Source organism: Lolium perenne, chromosome 5, assembly GCF_019359855.2.
Source record: "Lolium perenne isolate Kyuss_39 chromosome 5, Kyuss_2.0, whole genome shotgun sequence".
NCBI classification, from domain to species: Eukaryota; Viridiplantae; Streptophyta; class Magnoliopsida; order Poales; family Poaceae; genus Lolium; species Lolium perenne.
The window spans coordinates 115,284,025-115,306,547 of NC_067248.2; the positions used below are offsets into that span (position 1 = coordinate 115,284,025).

Consider the following 22,523-nt stretch of genomic DNA (forward strand, 5'->3'; position numbering starts at 1 on the left):
ATAGCCGCAAGGCTGTCTAGAATAAATGGATCTTCAAAAGAAAAACAGATGCTGATGGTAATATTACTGTCTATAAAGCTCGACTTGTCGCAAAGGGTTTCCGACAAATTCAAGGAGTTGACTACGATGAGACTTTCTCACCTGTAGCGAAGCTAAAATCTGTGAGGATTTTGTTAGCAATAGCTGCATTTTTCGATTATGAGATTTGGCAGATGGATGTCAAAACGGCGTTCCTTAATGGAGACATTGAGGAAGAGTTGTATATGGTACAACCCAAAGGTTTTGTCGATCCTAAAAATGCTGACAAAGTATGCAAACTTCAGCGTTCAATCTATGGACTGAAGCAAGCATCAAGAAGTTGGAACCGACGTTTTGATAAGGTGATCAAAGACTTCGGGTTTATACAGTGTCATGGAGAGGCCTGTATTTACAAGAAAGTGAGTGGGAGCTCTGTAGCATTCCTGATATTATATGTAGATGACATATTATTAATTGGGAATGATATAGAACTATTAAGCAGTGTAAAAGGTTATTTGAATAATAGTTTTTCAATGAAAGACCTTGGTGAAGCATCGTATATATTAGGCATCAAGATTTATAGAGATAGATCAAGACGCCTAATAGGGCTATCATAGAGTACATATCTGGACAAGATTCTAAAGAAGTTTAGAATGGACGAAAGTAAGAAAGGGTTCTTACCTATGTTACCAGGCAAGGTCTTGAGTAAGACTCAAGGACCGGCTACGGCAGAAGAAAGAGAAAGGATGAGTAATATCCCCTATGCCTCGGCAGTAGGATCTATCATATATGTCATGCTGTGTACTAGACCGGATATAGCACATGCTGTTAGTTTGACTAGCAGATATCAAAGTGATCCAGGAATGGAACACTGGACAGCGGTCAAGAATATCCTGAAGTACTTGAAAAGAACTAAGGATATGTTTCTTTGTTATGGAGGTGACCAAGAGCTCATTGTAAGCGGTTACACCGATGCAAGTTGGAACACTGATCCTGATGACTCTAAGTCACAGTCTGGGTACGTGTTTATATTGAATGGTGCTGCAGTAAGCTGGGCAAGCTCGAAGCAGTGCACGGTGGCGAAGTCTTCAACAGAATCAGAGTACATAGCGGCTTCAGAGGCTTCATCAGAAGCGGTATGGATGAAGAGGTTCATTGTAGAGCTCGGTGTGGTTCCTAGTGCATTGGACCCATTAATCATCTACTGTGATAACATGGGTGCCATTGCCAATGCACAAGAGCCAAGGTCACACAAGAGGCTGAAACATATCAAGCTGCGTTACCACTCGATTCGCGAGTACATCGAAGATGGAGAAGTAAAGATTTGCAAAGTACACACTGATCTGAATGTAGCAGATCCGTTGACTAAAGCTCTCCCTAGGGCAAAGCATGACCAACACCAGAATGCCATGGGTGTTAGGTATATTACAATGTAATCTAGATTATTGACTCTAGTGCAAGTGGGAGACTGAAGGAGATATGCCCTAGAGGCAATAATAAAGTGGTTATTATATATCTTTATGTTTATGATAAATGTTTATATACCATGCTATAATTGTATTAACCGAAACATTGATACATGTGTGATATGTAAACAACAAAGAGTCCCTAGTATGCCTCTTAACTAGCTTGTTGATTAATGGATGATTAGTTTCATAATCATGAACATTGGATGTTATTAATAACAAGGTTATATCATTGTATGAATGATGTAATGGACACACCCAATTAAGCGTAGCATAAGATCACGTCATTAAGTTATTTGCTATAAGCTTTCTATACATAGTTACCTATTCCTTATGACCATGAGATCATGTAAATCACTTATACCGGAAAGGTACTTTGATTACACCAAACGCCACTGCGTAAATGGGTGGTTATAAAGGTGGGATTAAGTATCCAGAAAGTATGAGTTGAGGCATATGGATCAACAGTGGGATTTGTCCATCCCGATGACGGATAGATATACTCTGGGCCCTCTCGGTGGAATGTCGTCTAATGTCTTGCAAGCATATGAATGAGTTCATAAGAGACCACATACCACGGTATTTAGTAAAGAGTACTTGTCAGGAGATGAGGTTGAACAAGGTATAGAGTGATACCGATGATCAAACCTCGGACAAGTAAAATATCGCGTGACAAAGGGAATTGGTATCGTATGTGAATGGTTCATTCGATCACTAAAGTCATCGTTGAATATGTGGGAGCCATTATGGATCTCCAGATCCCGCTATTGGTTATTGGTCGGAGTGAGTACTCAACCATGTCCGCATAGTTCGCGAACCGTAGGGTGACACACTTAAAGTTGGATGTTGAAATGGTAGAACTTGAATATGGAATGGAGTTCGAATATTTGTTCGGAGTCCTGGATGAGATCCCGGACATCACGAGGAGTCCCGGAATGGTCCGGAGAATAAGATTCATATATAGGAAGTCATTTTATAAGATTTAAAATGATCCGGAAGGTTCTATGGAAGGTTCTAGAAGGTTCTAGAAAAGTCCAGAAGAAACCACTTTGGAAGGCGGAGTCCCAAAGGGACTCCACCACCATGGCCGGCCAACCCTAAGGGGGGAGGAGTCCCAAGTGGACTCCCCTAAGGGGGCCGGCCACCCCCTCCCAAGGAAGGGTGGGAATCCCACCTCTAGTGGGAGTCCTAGCTTGGGTAGGTTTCATGTGATATGGAAGGTTTTGGTTTGGGGTCTTATTCGAAGACTTGTAGACCAACTCTTGGGTGTTCCACCTATATAATGAGGGCCAAGGGGAGGGGGCCGGCCACCCCAACAACCACAAGGTGGCCGCACCACCTAGATGGCCGGCGCCCCCCTCTCCCCAAACCCTAGCCACCCCACTACTCCTTCTTCCCCGCACGCTTAGCGAAGCTCCGCCGGGATTCTCCACCACCACCGACACCACGCCGTCGTGCTGCCGGATTCAAGAGGAGCTACTACTTCCGCTGCCCGCTGGAACGGGGAGGTGGACGTCGTCTTCATCAACAACCGAACGTGTGACCGAGTACGGAAGTGCTGCCCGTTCGTGGCGCCGTGATCAAGATCTTCTACGCGCTTTTGCAAGCGGCAAGTGAACGTCTACCGCAGCAACAAGAGCCTCATCTTGTAGGCTTTGGAATCTCTTCAAGGGTGAGACTCGATAATCCCCTCGTTGCTACCGTCTTCTAGATTGCATCTTGGCTTGGATTGCGTGTTCGCGGTAGGAAAATTTTTGTTTTCTATGCAACGAATCCCTACACATGGAGCATCAAAAATTATAGATATGTTTGCAACGTATCAGGCTACAACACCATGGCCTTATAACTTAAATATAAGATGTTGAAAAAATATCACTTTTCCTACACCTTATATGGCTAAGTCTGGTGCGTGTAATTCTTCCATCTTGTACCCTCTTGGTCCCTTTTGCTCTTTTTTCCATGATCGCCAATAACACCTAAACACATATCAAAGACAAGGGAAACATAATAAAATCCTACTAATAATACTAAATATGCAAATCTCATATGAAAATGAACAAGAACTCGTAAGTATGCAAAATAGGCATAGGTGTATCTAACTGGAGCATGAAATGAGTGAAAATATGAGTAATAGTACTTAAAAACCTCAATAAAATAGTGCGAAATATCGAGCTATCACCTTGCAACAACATATGAATACTATTTAGTTATAGACCAAATAAATAGAATAGAACTTAGAAACTATTCTTGACTTATCTTTTCCATGTCTTTAACTAATTCCTATTCCTACCATGACCTTCATGTTACATATATCTTCAATTCAAATCTTGAATGCATGACAAGGATATCAACCGTAGTCTTTTCATGAAGTTTCCACTTATTCAATTCCTCTTTATGCAAATCTATCTTCATTAAACCTCAGAGAAGGGACGTAATAATCCATATATCCAAAGGATCACATCACTATCCCTTGAGCATAATCTTAGGTCATAATCCTATTCATTAGTAGTGAGTGAAGTCATGTATACTAACCTTAGCCCTTCGTAGATACAAGAGAGTACAAGACAAGTACAATACCCTAATTGATCAAGACAACACTTGTTATGGGAGGTGAGAACCCTAATTCACTAGTGATACCTTAGGAAGCCAATATCTTGATCATCACAACTTGGTAATGATCATAAACTCTAAGAACTTGAGGTAAGAACCAATTGAGAGAATTAGTTGATCATGTTCCATGCATGATTATGCTTTGGAGATAAAGGAGGACAAGCTAAACCCTGTATGATAAGCAGATATCATCCATCACATAAAATCATAGGCAGTCTACTATCAACCCTAAACACTTTCTAACCTCCTAATGAAGTGAAACAAATGAATAAAGGATATTAAAACCTTGTCTATCTAAATATCTCTATCAACTCAACATGATATCAAATCACCATAGAACCCTCTGTACATATCTTAACCTTAACTTGTGTATCACAAAATGATCACAAGTAAACCCTAAAGACCATACCTTAAAGCCTAGTACAGGAGAGATAATTAGTTGATCCTAGTACTAAACCCTATCTCAATCCAAGAGTGGTGTTCACATCATATTCACGAAGAGAAATTTAAGATATGAAACCAATAATTAACACACCCTTATGTTATATTTCCAAATCTCCATGATTAGCAAATACTTGACTTATAATAAGAATTTCAAGTCAAGGTTTAAAGAAGGAATACCAATTACCTTGGGATAACCCTAAATTAATTTTCAAGTCCTTATAAATAACTAATTACACGAAATAATGCCATAAGAAGTTTTTCTTAAAAAGAAATCAAGCAACAAGCATTGCCTTGTAAATCATTGCATAATAATAAAAAATAAAAACACACATATATATATATATATATAACTTGGTAATTAAAAGATACTTTCTGGAAAATAATTTGTACACGCCAAAGTTTAAATATAATAATCACACCTAATGGGGATATTTTCTTCTCATTCTCAATAGTATGTAATAAATAAATATGTTAATGCACATATATAATTTATGATATAGTCCAACAAGATTTTGGGTGAATTTCATAAACTTATATGCACTCAAAATATATCAGAACATATTTGAATTTAGATTGCAAATCAAAAAAGAAAATACAAAACAGAAAATGAAAACAGAAAATGAGGAGAGAGGCTTACCTAGCCGTAGCAGCACAACACAGCTGCCTAGCAACCAAGCCCAAGCGCAGCCCAGCATACCACCAAGCCAGCCCATCCCAACCCGATACCGGTTCGGTATTAAAATAGAAGAAAAATGAGGCCTTCTTCTTCCCGATGGACAACAACGCACGACGATCCTCCTCCACGTCGCTCGCTGCCCATGTGGACATTCCCAGGCATGCGACCAGCTCAGAGGTGTGTACAACCTCCACCGCGTCCGTCCTTATCTAGATACGAAGTGATTCGTGCCCAGAACCTTTTTGACCGACATTGTTGGAACATCTCGGTCATTGCCAATGACGAGAAGATGATTTTGACCTCATCGTGACGTATAAAATCACTAGCAGAACCGTCGAAACCCTAGATACCTTCTCCACCCGCTCAAACCCTCTCTACCCCTCTCTATCTCTCACTAGAACCAGAACCACCACTGGCAAGTTCTCCGGCTAGCCGCTATTACAGGCCACCCCTGAGTCCATGGAGTAATCTAGGTAATGCGCTCGACGCCGAAGATCATTCAGACAAGAGGAATCGAGTTGGAGCACCTCCAATTGAGCCAATCGACTCACTACCGCCGGTGATCGCTAGAATTGTTGATTTTACGCACGCCTCTGACCTTCACCAACCTCGCCGAGCATCACAACAACACCACGGTGAACATGTGCATCGATTCAGCCCGTTCCTCCTTCCTGGCATGCAGTCTAGCCTGAGTTGGGAACCTCGCCAGAGAGAACCGCCGCAGGGTAGGTTCACCGACATAGTTCCGACGACCAATAGTCAATTGAGCCACCACCATTTGGTTCCTTATCAACACCTAGTTCGAATGAAACCTACAATGCATCCTTTGGTGCTCGATGGCAGTGGCGATGGCGACGATTTCCCCCTCTGGGAGGGAATTCCCCCGGCAGATTCCTATCTGCCGGAGAGCTTTTCTCTCTCTGGTGTTTTCCGCCTCGTAGCGGCGGCGGAATATTTCTGCGAGCTGCCCCCGATCTTAGGTTTTCGTGGGGATGATATACGCGAAAGGGCGGCGTCAGATGTGGGCCAGGGTGGCCATACATGCCCCAGGCGCGGCTAGGGTAGGGCCCGCGCCTGGGCATTGTATTGCCCAATGGTGGCCCCCCTCAGGTCCTCCTTCTGGCTATCCCATCATCCGGGAAAGTAAGATTTTCGTGAAAGTTTCTGGAGTTTTCGGATCTTCCGAAGTATGGTACCCTGATGACCACTTTTCCAGCAGAATTCCAGCTCCGGCAGCAAATCCCGTGAAAATCAGCAAACATGCAAAAATAGAGAAAATAACAGAAGTATCATGTCTAAATATGAAATATATTAATAACTAACAGTAGATTATAATACAAAACAGTGATGCAAATTGGACGTATGAGCTCCCCCAAGCTTAGACCTTGCTTGTCCCCAAGCGAAAGTTGAGCTCAGTAAACCGACCACGGGTTTATGGAGTGAAGTGTCGATAACAGAATACGAACAAGAAGCATCACACTCACCAACACACAAGCTATCATAGACAGCGACATCCTCAAATATGATTCACTTGGAATGAATAAGGAATCAACACATAGGAGTATGTAAAGGAAATCATAATTGGCATGGCAAACCTTTTGTTCTTGGTCAGAGAACAATTAATAACTAATAAATTTTCACATACTGTAATGCTCAATTATTGCATCCTCTTTTCATTCATAGATGGCTTTCAACATTGTATTAATTTGGGTAGAAACATTGTGATGCACAAGTAAGAGTTAAAAAGACAATTGCATACATCAACATTCATAGATGATTGAATCACAACGGTTCACATGCTTGCTTTGAGATAGAAGGAATAGGTTCACTAACTCAACAAGAAAGTAAAAGAATGGCCTTTCGCAGCGGGAAGCAGAGATTAAACATGTGCTAGAGCTTTTTGTTTGCAAAACTGAATAAAAGATTGCTTTGAGAGGTGGCTTCTTTTGTCAACGAATAGGTACAGGTGGTGTTTTTGTCATCTTCCATACTAAACAAGTTTGAGAGCGGTTCCGAAATATTTGGGCGAAGCCTCTTTTTATTCATGCTATGTATAAAACCGTGACACTCCTCCCATCCATTGCTTACACATACCATGGCTAGCCAAATCCTCGGGTGCCGACCAACAATCACAAACCATGGAGGAGTGCCACTTTCTTATACTTTCCTATTTTCTTCCCCTTTTTGAAGTTGTGGTCAAACCAGCTCTTCTTTTTTTAAAATCTATCATTTTTTTATTGACAAGCGAGATGAAGCTCACGAGTCTTGATGTACTTAGTAAAGTATGGAAGACGACAATAATAACTTTCACATCCTCATGAGCTAAAAACATAAACACAAAATGAGATGTAGTTGAAGGTTCCCTCGGGACTCTGGGCTGCTCGGCGCGGCGGTGGTGGTAGCACAACACGAGGATGGCGAAGTAGGTCTCGGGGTCACCGTCCGCGGTGAGCGGCGGCAAGGCAGGGGAGGGGCCGGCCCTTGCGTCAGTGGCTGTGAGCGTCGGCAAGGCAGGGGAAGGCGCGATCTTCGCACCAGCGGAGGGGAACCAGGGTGGGCCCGAGGCCTGAGAGGGGAAGACGTGGTTCTCGCGCCGGCAGCGGGCGGCCGCGTCGGGGATGGGAAGTAGTCTAGGCCACGCTGGGTGGAGGGGCAGGGTTGGGGGCGACTTCAAGGCCAGCAGTAGAGAGGCAGGGGCGTGCGCTCGCCGGTGACGAGGAGGAATGGAAAGAGGGACGAGCAACTGTGAGTGAGGAAAATATTGGGAATCCGGCGTGTCGGATTAGGAGTAGGGTGAGCTTTTTTCTATCAGCAGGGAATGAGAGGCTCTGAAAATTTATCTCAGTGGGTCTCCTGCGACCCAAACAGTTTGTTTTCATCCATTTGCGTCGAATTGGACGCGTTGCGCAGTCCGGTCTACTCGGACAGAGCACCTAGCGACGCAATCGGATCGCGATGGCTTTTGCAAATAACAAGGCAATTCAACTTGTAGAAAAATAAGCAAACAAGAATAATTCACAATCACACTATATAGTTTTGCAAATAAGATAACTCAAATTAAATATGGAAACAGACTATCCAAGTTGATTTCCCATGTGAGTCCACATATGCTCAACCAAATCAGGTTGAAGGCGATCATGGGTGGTTCGATCCCGGAATAAATTATGCGTATGTAAGAAGTATTCCAAGAAGCTGCCCATGCTTATGGCTCAACCAACCCACTCTAGAATTCCCAGTCACCGTCATAGATGTTGTCATCCCGCTCATCATCAACGATCATGTTGTGAAAAATGACACATGTTGTCATGACCTCCCACGTCCTCTCGGCGCTCCATGTTGTGGCAGGGTGCCGAACAATTCCCCAACGTGATTGTAACACGCCAAATGTTTGCTTTACATCCTTGCGGACCGCCTATTGCTCCTTTGCAAACCTCTTGCATTTTTCATCTTCAGGGTTACATATTGTATTCACCAAGGTTGCGCACGAAATAAGAATGACCATTGGTCTTATAGGAAATTTGAGGAGCATTGCCTTATGCAAGCCTAGCGAACACCGGGGAGCGCTGTAGAACGTTGATATTATTGGTGGATCCTACCATACCAAAGAAGGAGTGCCAAATCCAGAGATCTTGCGACACAACTGCTTCCAATATTACCGTGTACCCCTCTTTATGCCATTTGAACATTCCTTGCCAACCAAAAGGATAGTTCTTCCATTTTCAATGCATGCAATCTATGATTCCCATCATAACATGAAACCCCCTCTTTTCGTTGATAGACAAAAGGCGGGCAGTGTCTTCGGTGGTCGGCTCTCTCAGATAAACTTTGCCAAACACCGCAATAACATCGCTACAAAACCTGCACATGGCCTCAATGCATGTGGACTCGCTCATGCGCAAGTACTCGTCAAAAAGATCACCAAGTACTCCATATGCAAGCTGGCGAATGGTTGCCGAACATTTTTGGTACGAGGAAAAGCCAACCTTATCAGTGCAATCGAGCTTGGCACTGAAGTAGTCATCATATGTCCTCATGCCATGAAGAATATCCAAAAACAACTTCCTGGATATCCGATACAGGCGATGGAATGTTTTCGCGTCGTAAATAGTCTCGCATAAGTCCAGCGTGTCCACCGACTCGATCTCGGTTCTTGTTGGGCTTGCGCTTCACTGACGACCCACATCTTTGCTTCGGCAACAGAAACTGGTTGTGTGCCATGCATGCAGCAGCGAGCAAGAGCTCACCGTCGGACTCCTCGTCTGACGATGATTCAATGATATTTTTATCGAAAAAATCGATTGCCTTCCTACTTATTTGTACAAGACAATGATATGAATTATATGGGATGGACCTCGAAGAAGAAACATCAACAATGAATAAATATTAAATATGTTGCTTAGCTATTGTTTTCAAAGTAATTTTGGAACTAAGTATAATACACTTATGTGATCATAAATTTTACATAAAGGCGTACGTACGGATCATGCGCTCACATTATTGGGCATGATACACGTTTAAGTGACTCGGTAAAAAAACTCAGTAAAAAAGAAATTAAACTCAAAATAGACATTTTATTATCAGTATTAGACGATTTAGACGTACGTTGCACGTGCACGTTTACTAGTCAAAGTAATATGCGCACACTGAATTATTTTAATTTTTCTAAAATTTTGAAATCTTAAAATTTTGATTTTAGAAAGAAAAAGAAAAAAAGAACGGGTGTGCCTCCACCAAATCCGGGTCAGACATTTCAAGATAAACAAAGAAAATATATATAAAGCCCCAATACATGTTGAGCCATTAATTTCGTGGCAACTTCTTCCAACCGTGGGTCGCCCACCGCAATAAGGCACGTCTGATTTGCATACTGAAAATGTTCTGAAATCTGAATATACTGCTCCACCATTTCTGGTGGTGGACATACTGTTCCCCGAGTTTGGCAGGCAATGCTGCCAAATGTTTGCCTTTCACCACAAGATGCAAATACTTCCATAATCACGCATCATGGGTAACCTAGGCTTGCAGCTAGTGACTAGCGAGCACCACCACCTCGAGCTCGAGGCTTGCATATATACATCCAAGAAACCAGCCCTTGTCGTCCACATCAAGGCTAAGCTTGGATCTACATGCAATCAATGGCGAATAGGAAACCCTGACATGAAAGGAAAGGCTCAGCGGTATGTACAAGAGCATCAATGGGCCTCACTTTTGGGTGAGCATACAACAGGGTTTAATCATTTGGGGGGCGACAAGTTAATGCACCCCTAACCTTAAGGCTATTCAATGGGTTTAGGTTAGCCACACACGCATTTGCAAAGATACATCCATGTCAGAGAGAAAAGAAGAATTGAATGGGCATGCGATGCAAATGGCGCAAGCAAGCACATCAATTGCATGCTGGAATAGTTGGTTGTTGCTGGTTCTTTCTTTCTGCCATCCCTTTTCTGTACTCCGTATCATTTTCTCATGAGCTTCTAGAACATCTTTTTTGTGGTCATGAATTTTGGACGTACATGCTTGCTTACCATTTTATAGTATATACTAGAGCGGTTGACAACATTTATTGTAGATTCATTTAATATATGTTGATGTAGGCCTAATTTATTTATCTAAAACTTTGTGTAGGCCGAGGAGTGGATTTTTCTATGAAGTGATATTCTTTACCGGTTTAGAGACGTTAAACTATTATATTTTGATAAACATAGTATAAATGCACATCCTCACACACACGCTTTACCTCTGTGAATGAACCCACACACATACCTCTATGAACACCTCCGAAAAACAGAGCTGACGGATTTTTAAGATTGAGAAAGTTTCTACAGCCACCTCGTTATCGATGGCATCGCCGTGTGCCATGAAAGAATATTTAGCCTTTATGAGATACACAGATGTTAAACCTATCTAGGGTTTAAACTATAGTGAGTTGGAGGTACCACCACCCTCGTAGCAATCCAATCTCAAGTTGATTCTCAACATCAAACTATTCAGTTAAAAAAATCATTGAAGATTTTCATGTATTTATTCAGAATCCCAATACGAAAATTACGTACTCCCTCTACTTATGGACAATAGTTGTTGGAATAACTGTTGTGTAGGGTGAGGAGTGAAATTTTCCTTTGTAGTGATAATGTTTACTAAGTTCAAAAATCAAAATATATTCAGTAAAAAGTGAACAATTTTAGTTGTTTGTTTAGAATCCCTAACGAAAATTAGGTACTCCCACTAGTTACTGGCCGGTATTGTTTGGAATATAATACTAATACAACCATACAACAAGTCTTCCTTGAGTGCAACAATGAAAATCACCTAATAGCTGAATCACGTGGCCACTGAATTTGGCCCACATACCCAGTCAGCAACGCATCCGACCAGTGATTACTTTACCTTGAATCAATACTCTTTTCACTGTTGGAAACATAGGTTTTTGAAGCAAGGAACGGAAGCCTTAGTCCTTTTGGAGTGGTACTTTTTTATTTGTTTGTGCCGAGTATAGTTGACAGAGGAATGCGACGAAGTACTAAGCCTTGGATTGACAATTGCACATCGTTTTCTTATACGGAACACGTAGGTAAATTGGGGCCGCGGAAACTGCTGTGTCGATAAAGCGAATAATATAGTGCCAACTTTGCGATATCGCAGTCATACCACTCAAATACGGAAGCATATTCTACTCCTACATACGTGGGGTTAATTTTCACTATATTGGGTATTTATTTGTAGTATTGTTATTTCCTAAAGCAACTTTAAAAAATCATACTCACTTTAGGATACTTCCAGTTTATTTTTGCCGTGTGGTATTATAGTTGATAGGGAAAGGTGATAAAGTACGAGGCTTTGTTTTGACAATTCGGACATCTCTTAATTCTTAGATGGAACATGCAGGCAACATTGACCTTGCGAAACGGCTGTACCAATTAATGATATCGCAATCATTTTAAGTCAAGTACATTTTATTTTTCTCTCATGAATACTTTGTGGCCAATTTGCACTATATCGAGCTATATTATTTCTGTTATAGTCTAAAATAACTTTGAAGTTAGTGCTTAATTACACGCAAGAACAGAGTAATACTACTACGATGGCGTATCTGAGTGCTATTTTGAAGCTAAAGTATATGCCAAGTCAGACATGAAGAAAGGGACATGATTGTTTCTAAAGGAGAAAGGATACGATAATATAACTAAGCTTAAAAATCGATGTGATCCACAAGGCAGATCATCGCCTTGCCGGAAGTTACCGTTGGGAACCACGCAACCGTTTTCGTCCCCGCCAAATTTGCAACAAGAAGATTCAGTGGCGATTGACACACCAACACTCTTTTTTCTCTCTCTCCATCTTACTTTCTCTCTCTATCGCTCGCTTTCAATCTGCCATTACTTATCCTTTTGTCCACTCCCCTCGGGTTAATTCTTCACCAAGAAATTACCTCTCCCTACCTCGTTGTCGTCGTCCTCCTCCCTGGTGCTCGTCGCCGTATATAAGCACCAATTTGTTTTAGTGCCTGTCAAAATTCAGACAGCCCGCAGAAGCAGTTCTTGCTGTTCTTGTCCAGGCAGCGTCCTCTTGTTCTTGCCACAATCGCCATGGGTGTCTTCGGCTCGTCGGCGAAGGTGTACCAGCCGGCGGCGGAGGTTGACCTCGGCCCCGGCAGCGGTGAGCTCTACATCAGCCCCAATGTCAAAGGTTCGATTCAGCCCCCCTGTCGCCACCGCCCGTTTCGTGGTTACTCCTGATGTTGGTGCTGAATTCTGGCGATTTTTTCCTTGTTGGGATCACCGATCAGCTCCTCGGGTCGCCGGTCTTCTGGTGAAGATCTTCGTATGGGTCCTAGAACTGCCTATCGTCGGATGGGTCTTGCTTTACATCCTCAAGAAGGATAACCTCATCAACAAGGTGCAACTCCGACATCTCAATGTTCTTCCTCTCTCTTCTTTTCTTTTGTCTCGCAATGGGAGGTGACAGCCACTTCATCCTGATTTTCAGCTCACCATGCGTACTGCATGTCGAGGTTTCAACTGTAAAGTTCACTAAAGTTTCATAAAAATTCTGTGTGAAAACAGTTTTACAACAGAAATTTCGCTGTTCCTCTTCACTTTCTTGCAGTAGTCCCATCCCATGAAAAACCTGTCTGCTCTGACTCGAGTTTTCTTTTCTTTTCTGACTTAATAAACCCACTGTCTGCAGCTTGTCTCCGAGGCCGAGATCCCTGAAACTCCACTGTTCACTGCAACGCACAGCTGGGAAGGTTCTGCAGCACCCTGATGACACCAAATTCCTTCCTTAATTTCAGCAGTCAATTTATATTCTTATTTCTTCAGTGGATCTGATTCAGACAAAACATTTTTGCTGCTGCTGCAGACACCCCAGAGCAGAATGTCAGCCTGACGAAGCCCGATTTGTCGCCTGCTGAGCGCGTGCAGGAGGCCGTCAGCTGCCTCCCCGAGCGCCTCGAGTCGACGCTCGCCACCGACGGCCTGAAACGCTGGACGATCAGGGACTTCTCCAATGCCTACAGCTCTGGAGAGATCACACCTGTTCAGGTCCGTTCTAGCTTTGCATTGCTGTTGACAGCAGGTGTAAGGTTCACGCAGTAATTCACTCCTCATAATTCACTGTCCTTGGCTAGTGAACAATCATTCAGGGCCGTGCAAGTTTAAGTAGATAGCAGATGCATTCTTCTGTGAATTACTGACAAGTACTGCATGATTTATGACTAGTAAGTGAATCATGGTTGATGAGCGAACATGTTTTCTTGCAGGTGGCCAAGAGGTTCCTGGCTGCAGTGAAGGAGTCCTCAGGCCCTACCCTGAACATGGGCTTCTTCATAAGCTGCGACCCTGAGGACATCATGAAGCAGGCTGAAGAGTCTACCCTCAGATACCAGAGAGGTAAAAACCAAATCTGCATTTCTTTATATTACACAGCAAAAAAAAAAAAACTACATCAAACAAAGCATGATGGAGCAATCGAAATCATGTGAAGCAGATCATGCTGGCAGAAACAGACTTACATGAAACAGAGCATGATGGAAGAAACAAAGTTATATAAACCAGAGCACTGTGTCAAAAACAAAATCATATGAGACAGAAGAGTCATGGTGACATAATAGGGCAAGGGCAGAACTGTTCCTCAACCAACAAATCACCCATCCTTCCATCTCGCTCGATTCTTGCCTTCTCAGTTGCTTTGACATGTACACATCACCAACCAAATTGTACACCCACTTGGTGCCAACCAATCAATACCTACACATACGCCCCATCCAGGAACACAGCACAGCCTGAACCCTGTCCAAGAAGTTCCTGAATTTTCCACTTTTTACCTCTGGTAAACCCATTTTTCAAAAATTGATTCGTCCGAGAAAAAAATGAATGGAAAGAGAAGGAAGCTGGCAAATGAATGGTGTTGGTTACATGTTGTTGCCTACATGTAGAGTAAGAAACAAAGAGGGAGTGTGAATCAGTGGCTACATCATCAGCATGCTGAAAGTCACGATCTAGGGGGGTTTTTGTTTTCTTTCCACAGTGGGAGGTGACTGATTCCCACAGTGAGAGGGTACGTCTCATTGGAGAGTTGGAATTTTAGATGATTTTAAGGACATTGAATAATTTAGAAAAAACTTCTATGTGGCCTTTTGGAACAAGAGAAAACCGGTGCTCTGCAACTGAAGGGAGTAATTACTAAATCTGTAGACAAATTCGAGTTCTGTATATAGCATGCATGGCACTATAGTAGACTAGACACCTCATGGAAAAGGCATTTCCATTTGAAGCAGAGTAACTTATATGTTGAGCATTCATATAAGATTGGACCGTGATTCCTGGACAATCATACTGTTATGTTCATGTCGCACCTTAAGAACCTAGCTTAGCTGTGGATGGATCCGAAAGGACGCGAGCTTGAGCTTGTGTACATTTTTATAAGAAGAAAAAAGATCTTTGTACAGAAATGGTCGACAGAGACTGGCCGTTTTGTTTGTTGCACTAGAGTATACTCCAGCCTGAAGATACACATTTATTGCTAACCGATAAGTTAGTTGTGATCTGCTCATGTGATTGCAGGTCAATCAGGGCTTTCGTATGCAGGAGTTATGGCTAGAGTTATGAGATTTCGTGTTAGGCCAAGGTCTAATTAGAGAAAGGGGCGTGTAGCTTCGTAGTACGTTCGTACAGCGAAAATCCCATGCTACATATACGTGGGTGTCACTGCGTCGGTTCGTACAGAAGAAAGAAAGAGGAAAGAAAGAGGTTGCCTGCATACATGCATATGCAACAGGTATCGTTATGGTGCACTAATTCTACTTGCTAGATCTCCATCCAAGTTATTTAAACATAACCCGTGCTACCATCTCCAAGTGACTGCACCCATACACCATAGACTCCCGCACCACCGCACGCTAATGCTAGCACATCATATGGATTCAACTCATGTAGCCTTATGCAACCTACGGGAAGTTAGAAATTCTAATTTTGTTAAAAACAATATCTTTTTCATCTAAAAACAATATCTTTTTGGCAAGTTTAAATAGCTCAATTCTCAATATAAAACACAATAACTTATCCTGATTTTGAGCCTTGAGTCGTGAACTAACATCAACGATCCAACCCCCAAACACATGAGTTTTTGGTGATGTTAGGTTAAAAGCTACATGAACAATGTGTCACAAAATACTGGAAAATTAAAAAAAAATACTACTTCCGTCCATAGAAGGATGTTTGAGATTTATCTAAATTTAAATGTATTTATATTCCAACCTAAAGATACAAATTTATTGCTATATACAGAACATGTGTTTTCCAGTGGATACATCTGACTGCCGAGAAAGATACCAATAATTAATCTCTGGACTATTTAACCAGATCGACCATTTATCCCATGTAAGTTGCCGCCAAAAATTAATTGATATGTCAGGAAGACCCTGCCTCCTCTATGTTCAACGCCCCGCAGAAATATAGAACCCTCTTATCGGAAATGCACTTTAACTCATAGGAGCATTTGCTCCCATTGTGTGAATCCATATTTTGAAGTGTCACAAATTCTAAACTAATTTTTTACATGTACATCTAGACATTTTATGTTGGGACACAAATAAAAAAGAAAAAATAATTATGTTGCTCCTATAAAAAAGATAAATTTTGATGTTGTAACACGACTACGTACAACACATTTTTTGTCTTTTTGTACACACCACACAAAATGTTGTTTTTCCACGAAAATGTGTGTACGAACATAGAATGTCACGATGTACACGAAAAAATTTATGTCAAATTTTTTGACATTTTTAAAATTAATTTTTAATTATTTTATATAATGGGAGTATTTGCTTCTATGAGCCAAAATGCCACCTCCACCCTCTTAGTCACCTCAAAGAAGGATAGCATAAAGTCATAAACACAACTAAACTAATTAATGGGCCCAACAATTAGGAGAACAAGTCGTCCAACATGGGATAAAACTGAAAACTTACCTTTCCGGCTGCTGATTCTTCCTTAGACAAGTCAAGTCTTCCTTATTAAGGAGCTTGCGAGCGTGAATAGAGACGCTACGAGGGTGAGTTTATTGTTGATTATTGTTTACTATATCATCCATGCCATGCTCCATGAAAATAATAATGTAAATGGGTACGCCATCATCTGGATAATGATACCTCTCCAAGATACTCATCCTCCTTTGTTGGAGCAATGAATATAGCCGGCTTGCTAGCTAGCCACAATATTAAAGACATGAGAGGCATGCTATCAAACTCATGCATGCATGCACAAAGTCCATTGGAGAAAAAGGTCGATCGCGGTTAGTCCACAGTCAGATGGTATCGTCAATCAGTTGACAAATCACAAAACAAATCTAACAGCCTACTACACTTAGTTGCAACTGAAAAAGATCAACTCATATGTACTGTTCACCATGCAATCGAACTTAACTGAAAGCTATTGTCTCTAGAACTAGCAAAACCGAGTAAAAAATATTCAACTTTATCATGTCTTGGTTGGAACATATCCGGATCTCTTTTTCTGAATTTACCGGAGAACTTAATTATGACAATCCTTTTGATTTTCACTTGTCGGATTTTCTCACATGTGCTGTCCTTTTCCCTTTTGTACGTCGAGTGCTGCAGGGGCACCGTTGTCTGCGCTGGACGGCGTGCTGGTGGGAGTGAAAGACGAGATCGACTGCCTGCCCTACCCCACGACCGGCGGCACGCGGTGGCTGGGCAAGGCGAGGCCGTGCGAGGCGGACGCGGCGTGCGTGGCGCAGCTGCGCGCGTGCGGCGCCGTCCTCGCCGGCAAGACCAACATGCACGAGCTCGGCGCCGGCACCAGCGGCATCAACCCGCACCACGGGTACGCCACGTCCCCTTCCGCCCAACCTTTTCTCGCCGCCACGTGGCGCGCGCGTACGGACACGTGGCGCATCAAATGCCGCGGCGTGCTGACAGCGTGTCCTGGGTGCGTGCAGGTCGGCGAGGAACCCCTACAACGTCGGCAGGGTCGCCGGCGGATCCTCCAGCGGCTCCGCCGCCGTGGTCTGCGCGGGGCTCTGCCCCGTAGCCCTCGGCGTCGACGGAGGTGGCTCCGTCCGGATGCCGGCGGCGCTGTGCGGCGTGGTCGGCTTCAAGCCCACCGCCGGACGGCTCTCCAGCGCCGGGTAAGTTTAACAACCAATATCACTACGTGCTATAGAAAACTGCCATGGATTACCTGTGTCTTGTGGGAGCAGTCAACATTCTGAAACGTTCGTCACTGATCCGTGAGAGAGTGTTTTTCAGGGTTCTTCCGTTGAATTGGACGGTCGGGATGGCAGGGATCTTGGCAGGGACGGTGGAGGATGCTGCCATCGCGTTAGTGACCACTCTCTCTCACACACACACAAACTATTTTTCTTTTCAGATTTGCAGTATGCAATGCATTGTCTGAAAAATACTAACAAACAATGTGTTGATTTGTGTGTCTGTCTCAGTTACTCAGCTATCGCTGACCAGTCCCAGCCATCCTACCTGAGGGTAAATCAAATGCCTTTTATTACTCCAGTCATTCCAATTGCATAGCATTCTGCGATTCTTGAATTGCTGACCTGTTGTGGCCTTGCAGCCTGAGCTGAATCTGCCTTTGCTGACATCTACTCCCTCAATTAGCAACGTCAAGCTAGCAAAATCTGCAAAAGTATGATTCTTTCCAGTTAAAAAGATTTGTTAATTGAGTCCAAGGGAGATTCCTGAATTCACCATGAACTAATTAAACGCTGCAATACAAATAAAATACAGTGGTTTAACGACAGTTCAGACGACATCAGGGCCTGCTGTGACAAAGCTCTTCAGACTCTCAACACACAGTACGGTTGGGAGGTAAGAGACTACTGAGATCCTGTGGTAGAAATTCTGTCAGCAATTCTCTCCCATGGTACATCCATCCAAGTAGGGAGGATTTTTTAGTTGTCTTTGTGATGATTTCTTGGCTGCCAGACCCTGGAGGTGACGGTCCCTGAGATTGAAGAAATGCGGCTCGCGCACTATGTGACCATCGGTTCGGAGTGCACTGCTTCCCTCTCCAAGTATCTCGACAAACTGTAAGCAGCTCAAGCTACTTATTATTATGCATTTGAATTGTTCATATAACCTATGGCTCAACTGACTTACTGAATTAACATGCCCGGTGAACTATAACAGGAAGAGGTCCGAGATCGGGTGGGACGTGAGAGTTGCGCTGGGTGTCTATGGTTCATTCAGCAGCAGAGCTTACCTCAACTCACAACGACTCCGGTACGCTGTCATTCTGCGAGATGGTCTCTTTAACCAATACAGCAGTGATTAATTTGTTGGTAACACGGAATGCTTAGTTAACACGGAATGCTTAGTTAACGTTTATTGATGGTTCGTTCATAGTATCTGACCATGGTTTTCACTTTTCAGGAACCGTCAGATGTTCTTCCACAAACAAATCTTCAAGACAGCAGATGTCATCGTTTCACCAATGACCGGGTATTTACTTTTTCATTTTTCATTACTCTCAGAATACTCACTAAAAATCTAGTGTTCATAATTGGTTATCAACCCCTTGTGCAGTGTGACTGCCCCCGCACTACAAGATGATGCGCTAAAGACCGGCGAACTCGACTACATAAATGGAGGTAACTTCTATAGAACCATAATTCAGTAAAAAAAATCTTTTTTTTGCGAATTAGTAAAAAAAAAAATCCAGCAACTGCATGCGTAGCACCATGTCTCTGTCCTAATCTCCTAAATATTTCTGCGGCGAACTAATTTTCTAACTGGGTGCTATGTTTTCTCCAATCAAAGCTGCATTGATTCGCTACTCGATAGCAGGGAACTTCCTCGGGTTGCCGGCGATAACTATCATGGTAACAGATATCTGAACATGTTTTCTACCTTATTCAGAAAAGAATTTCCACAATGCGTACGAGATGAAAAGTTAACATTGTCAGCAAAACAATATGCCAGGTTGGGCAGGATAAGGCCGGGCTACCCATCGGGCTTCAATTCATTGGCAGGCCGTGGTCTGAAGCAACTCTGCTCCACATCGCGTTCGCAATGCAGGCAAGATTTGTTAAGAGAAGCAACTTTTTTTTTCCAAAATAAACAACGAAAATGCGGAATGCTTCTGCCTTTTCTTTCTCCCAAATCCCGAAATTTATTTTTTTTTACATGAAGTCCTGAAAAGAAAATATTTCAAATGAAAATTTCCCCATTCCATTGTTTCAACGAAACAGACTTTTGGATCCTGATCACCCAAACATCTTGTGACTTATGTTGACTGCAGGAAGCCTGCAGCAAGAACCACAGAAAGCCAGCGGTGTTCTATGATCTCCTCAAGAAAGACTGATGAGAGAGTGACCGAAAGACAAGAATGCGCAGATACGTCGACGGCTCATCGTTTTGATCAGGTATCTAAGAAGAAGAATACTGTAACATTGATGTGAAGGAATCCAGCGACTGAAGGAGGCAGCTTACCTCCAGTTTGACTACCCTGTAACAGCATTCTTCCCATTTGGGTTGCGTACATGATCTGAATGAACAGGAAGCAAAAATAGCTTGAGTTCAGTAGCAGTTAGGCTCAGGAAATTCAGTTCGATGTGAGAAGTCATTGTGAAATGATGTGTGCACCGCTTGTGAAAAAAGTTATATAGTGTGCAATCTCGTATGTATTGACGGCTTGAGGCCTTTCATAGCAACATTTTCTTGGCAATGGCATTTTTGCGCACAAATTCTTGGCATCTGCTCCAACCTGAAAATAGTACTGCATCCAACCTGTCACTATGTGTGGCCATTTATTTGACTAAAGAAAAAAGTATTTCCTCCGTGCATAGAAGGTTGTTGAATGTTTGTCTAAATCCGAACCTATCTATACAGTAAAAAGTATCTAGTCATCTAGATACTACATCTAAATTCAGATAAATTTGTGGCATCGTTTTATGGATATTCAGATAAATTTGTGACATCCTTTTATGGATAGAGGTACTACATATTTTTCGGTCTATTGATGGCTGAGTTAAGTTTGGCTCTGCTCTCAAAGTGGACCGTTGGTTCACACACTTGCTGAATGGATAATCTGATCAAAAGGAGCGGAATTACAATTTACGGATGAAAGTTAAACTGACTCGGCATCATTTAACTTTACTTTATTTTCAATTTTAGAGCGGAATTTAGTTGCACCGCTCTCTAGTACATGTGGCTCTCTGGCACTTGGGCCCACTGGAGCGATGCAGCAAAACCCGATCGGATTTGTCAGCGCCATTGACGCAGATACACGTGGGCACGAAGCGGAACCAGAGACGTGGCAACAAGCACCTCCAACTGTTTATTCCGCAGATGGACGATCTTGCCCTGGTGCCTGTGTGGAATTCCTCTTGGGGGCAATACAGTCAACAAAGTTAAGAAGAAATCTGGGGTCACTTTTTTCTTTAGATACAACTTCTCGTAGTCGTAGGTATGCACAAATTTGAAATAAAGCGTGTTGAGATCAGTAAATTGAAAAGAAAAACTCTTTAATCTGGCGAAGAGCTTCAAAGTTCCCACTTGGATCGTTGGATACTCTTCCAAAACATAAGAGGTCTACACACTTTAAAGGTCATTTTTTTCTATGTTAAAATAATATTAACATCTATAAAACTAGCTCAATACATGTGATGACCACTGCGGTCGAGCTGACGACAAAAACAAAATGCTTCATGGAAGGCATTTCACAAGGATATTTTTATGTATCTAGTACATGTATATTTTTATGTGTTAGTTTCTCCTTCTTGATCTTTCTCATTGGTTGAGGGATTTTAGCTTGTTCTTCGATAAAAGTCTTTTTTTGAGAGATGTGTTCATCTTGTGTTGAGGTATGTGGTTCAACCCACGTTGAGCTCGATTCTCCATTTCTAATTTGACTTGATCATTCACCATTTTAATGGCCAATACGCTTACAATGCCCATCGCCCTTATTACATGTGAAGAATAGGCATCATGTACAACATCTCGAACAATTCGCTTCGCTTAAAATCCATTATTCTCATTAAACTGCATGTCACGAGATACTTTCAATGACACTTTGAACAAGGCACATGGAGATGAAGATGTATCACGATGTTCACTTCCTTGGAGGGAAGCTATGTCACCGTTGAAGAGTTGACGTTCATCACAAAGGACTCTTGTATGTTGCGAAAGCTCGTCTTCTTCTCCTTGAACCTCCACCATGAATTAAGAGCTCAATAACTAGTGGTATGCCTTAAGTTGACCTCCAAACCCTCACAAACTTTTCCTCGAAGCATATTGACTACCTGAAAGCTTTCGAGGAACCTAGATGGCTAGGGTTTCCCACCAATCCAAGAGTAATAACTAAAAGCTAACTTGATACTCAAGGGAGAATCACTTTTAGCTGGGTGGGATCATATATTGGAAGCCCTTTTTGTTTCCCGAAAGGGGCTTGAGTTTGGCTGGGGGAATGGGGGAGAGAAATAGCAAATGAGAAGAGAATCGTAGCTTGGTCAACGTACCACTTCATAAAAGAAAGAGCGTCTTTTTTAGTCCGGTAGAAAATGTTACTCTTTGAAACAAAATAGGGCAGTTCATCTTTAAGTCGGTCTAACCATTCCTGAGACCGACCCACGTATCGGAGCAAGTTCGAAATCGTGTTGTACGGTCTAGTCCACTTCTAGTCTCTATTTAAACTGGTCCAGTTCAATTCCATTGATGTTCTAATCAGACCAAAATCAAAAACTACTTCAAGTACTTCATTGATATATCACCATCTCAATAGTATGGTGCTCCTATTGACCCAAAGAAAAGTAAACAAAATATTAAACGAGAT

At 42.5% G+C, this 22,523-nt stretch overlaps 1 protein-coding gene across 1 annotated transcript; it reads left to right on the plus strand.

The window, feature by feature from the left end:
- The first annotated feature begins 12,552 nt into the window (after window positions 1–12,552).
- Window positions 12,553–20,436, plus strand: LOC127299695 (fatty acid amide hydrolase). The gene is made up of 18 exons (XM_051329712.2): window positions 12,553–12,900; window positions 13,001–13,110; window positions 13,402–13,462; window positions 13,576–13,757; window positions 13,976–14,105; window positions 17,333–17,558; window positions 17,674–17,862; window positions 17,984–18,055; window positions 18,175–18,217; window positions 18,306–18,377; window positions 18,479–18,559; window positions 18,677–18,780; window positions 18,881–18,973; window positions 19,124–19,192; window positions 19,277–19,341; window positions 19,511–19,572; window positions 19,673–19,768; window positions 19,992–20,436. Exons 1-18 carry the CDS (start codon window positions 12,801–12,803, stop codon window positions 20,052–20,054), a joined length of 1,818 nt encoding a protein of 605 aa, XP_051185672.1. The 5' UTR covers window positions 12,553–12,800; the 3' UTR covers window positions 20,055–20,436.
- The last annotated feature ends 2,087 nt before the right edge of the window (window positions 20,437–22,523 follow it).

Bases quoted from the DNA above. Each gene is read 5' to 3' on its own strand.
- LOC127299695 (XM_051329712.2), top strand. From the start codon at position 12,801: ATGGGTGTCTTCGGCTCGTCGGCGAAGGTGTACCAGCCGGCGGCGGAG. The intron at 13,111-13,401 runs GTGCAACTCCGA...CACTGTCTGCAG, and splicing joins AGGATAACCTCATCAACAAG to CTTGTCTCCGAGGCCGAGAT. The intron at 17,559-17,673 runs GTACGCCACGTC...GGGTGCGTGCAG, and splicing joins GGCATCAACCCGCACCACGG to GTCGGCGAGGAACCCCTACA.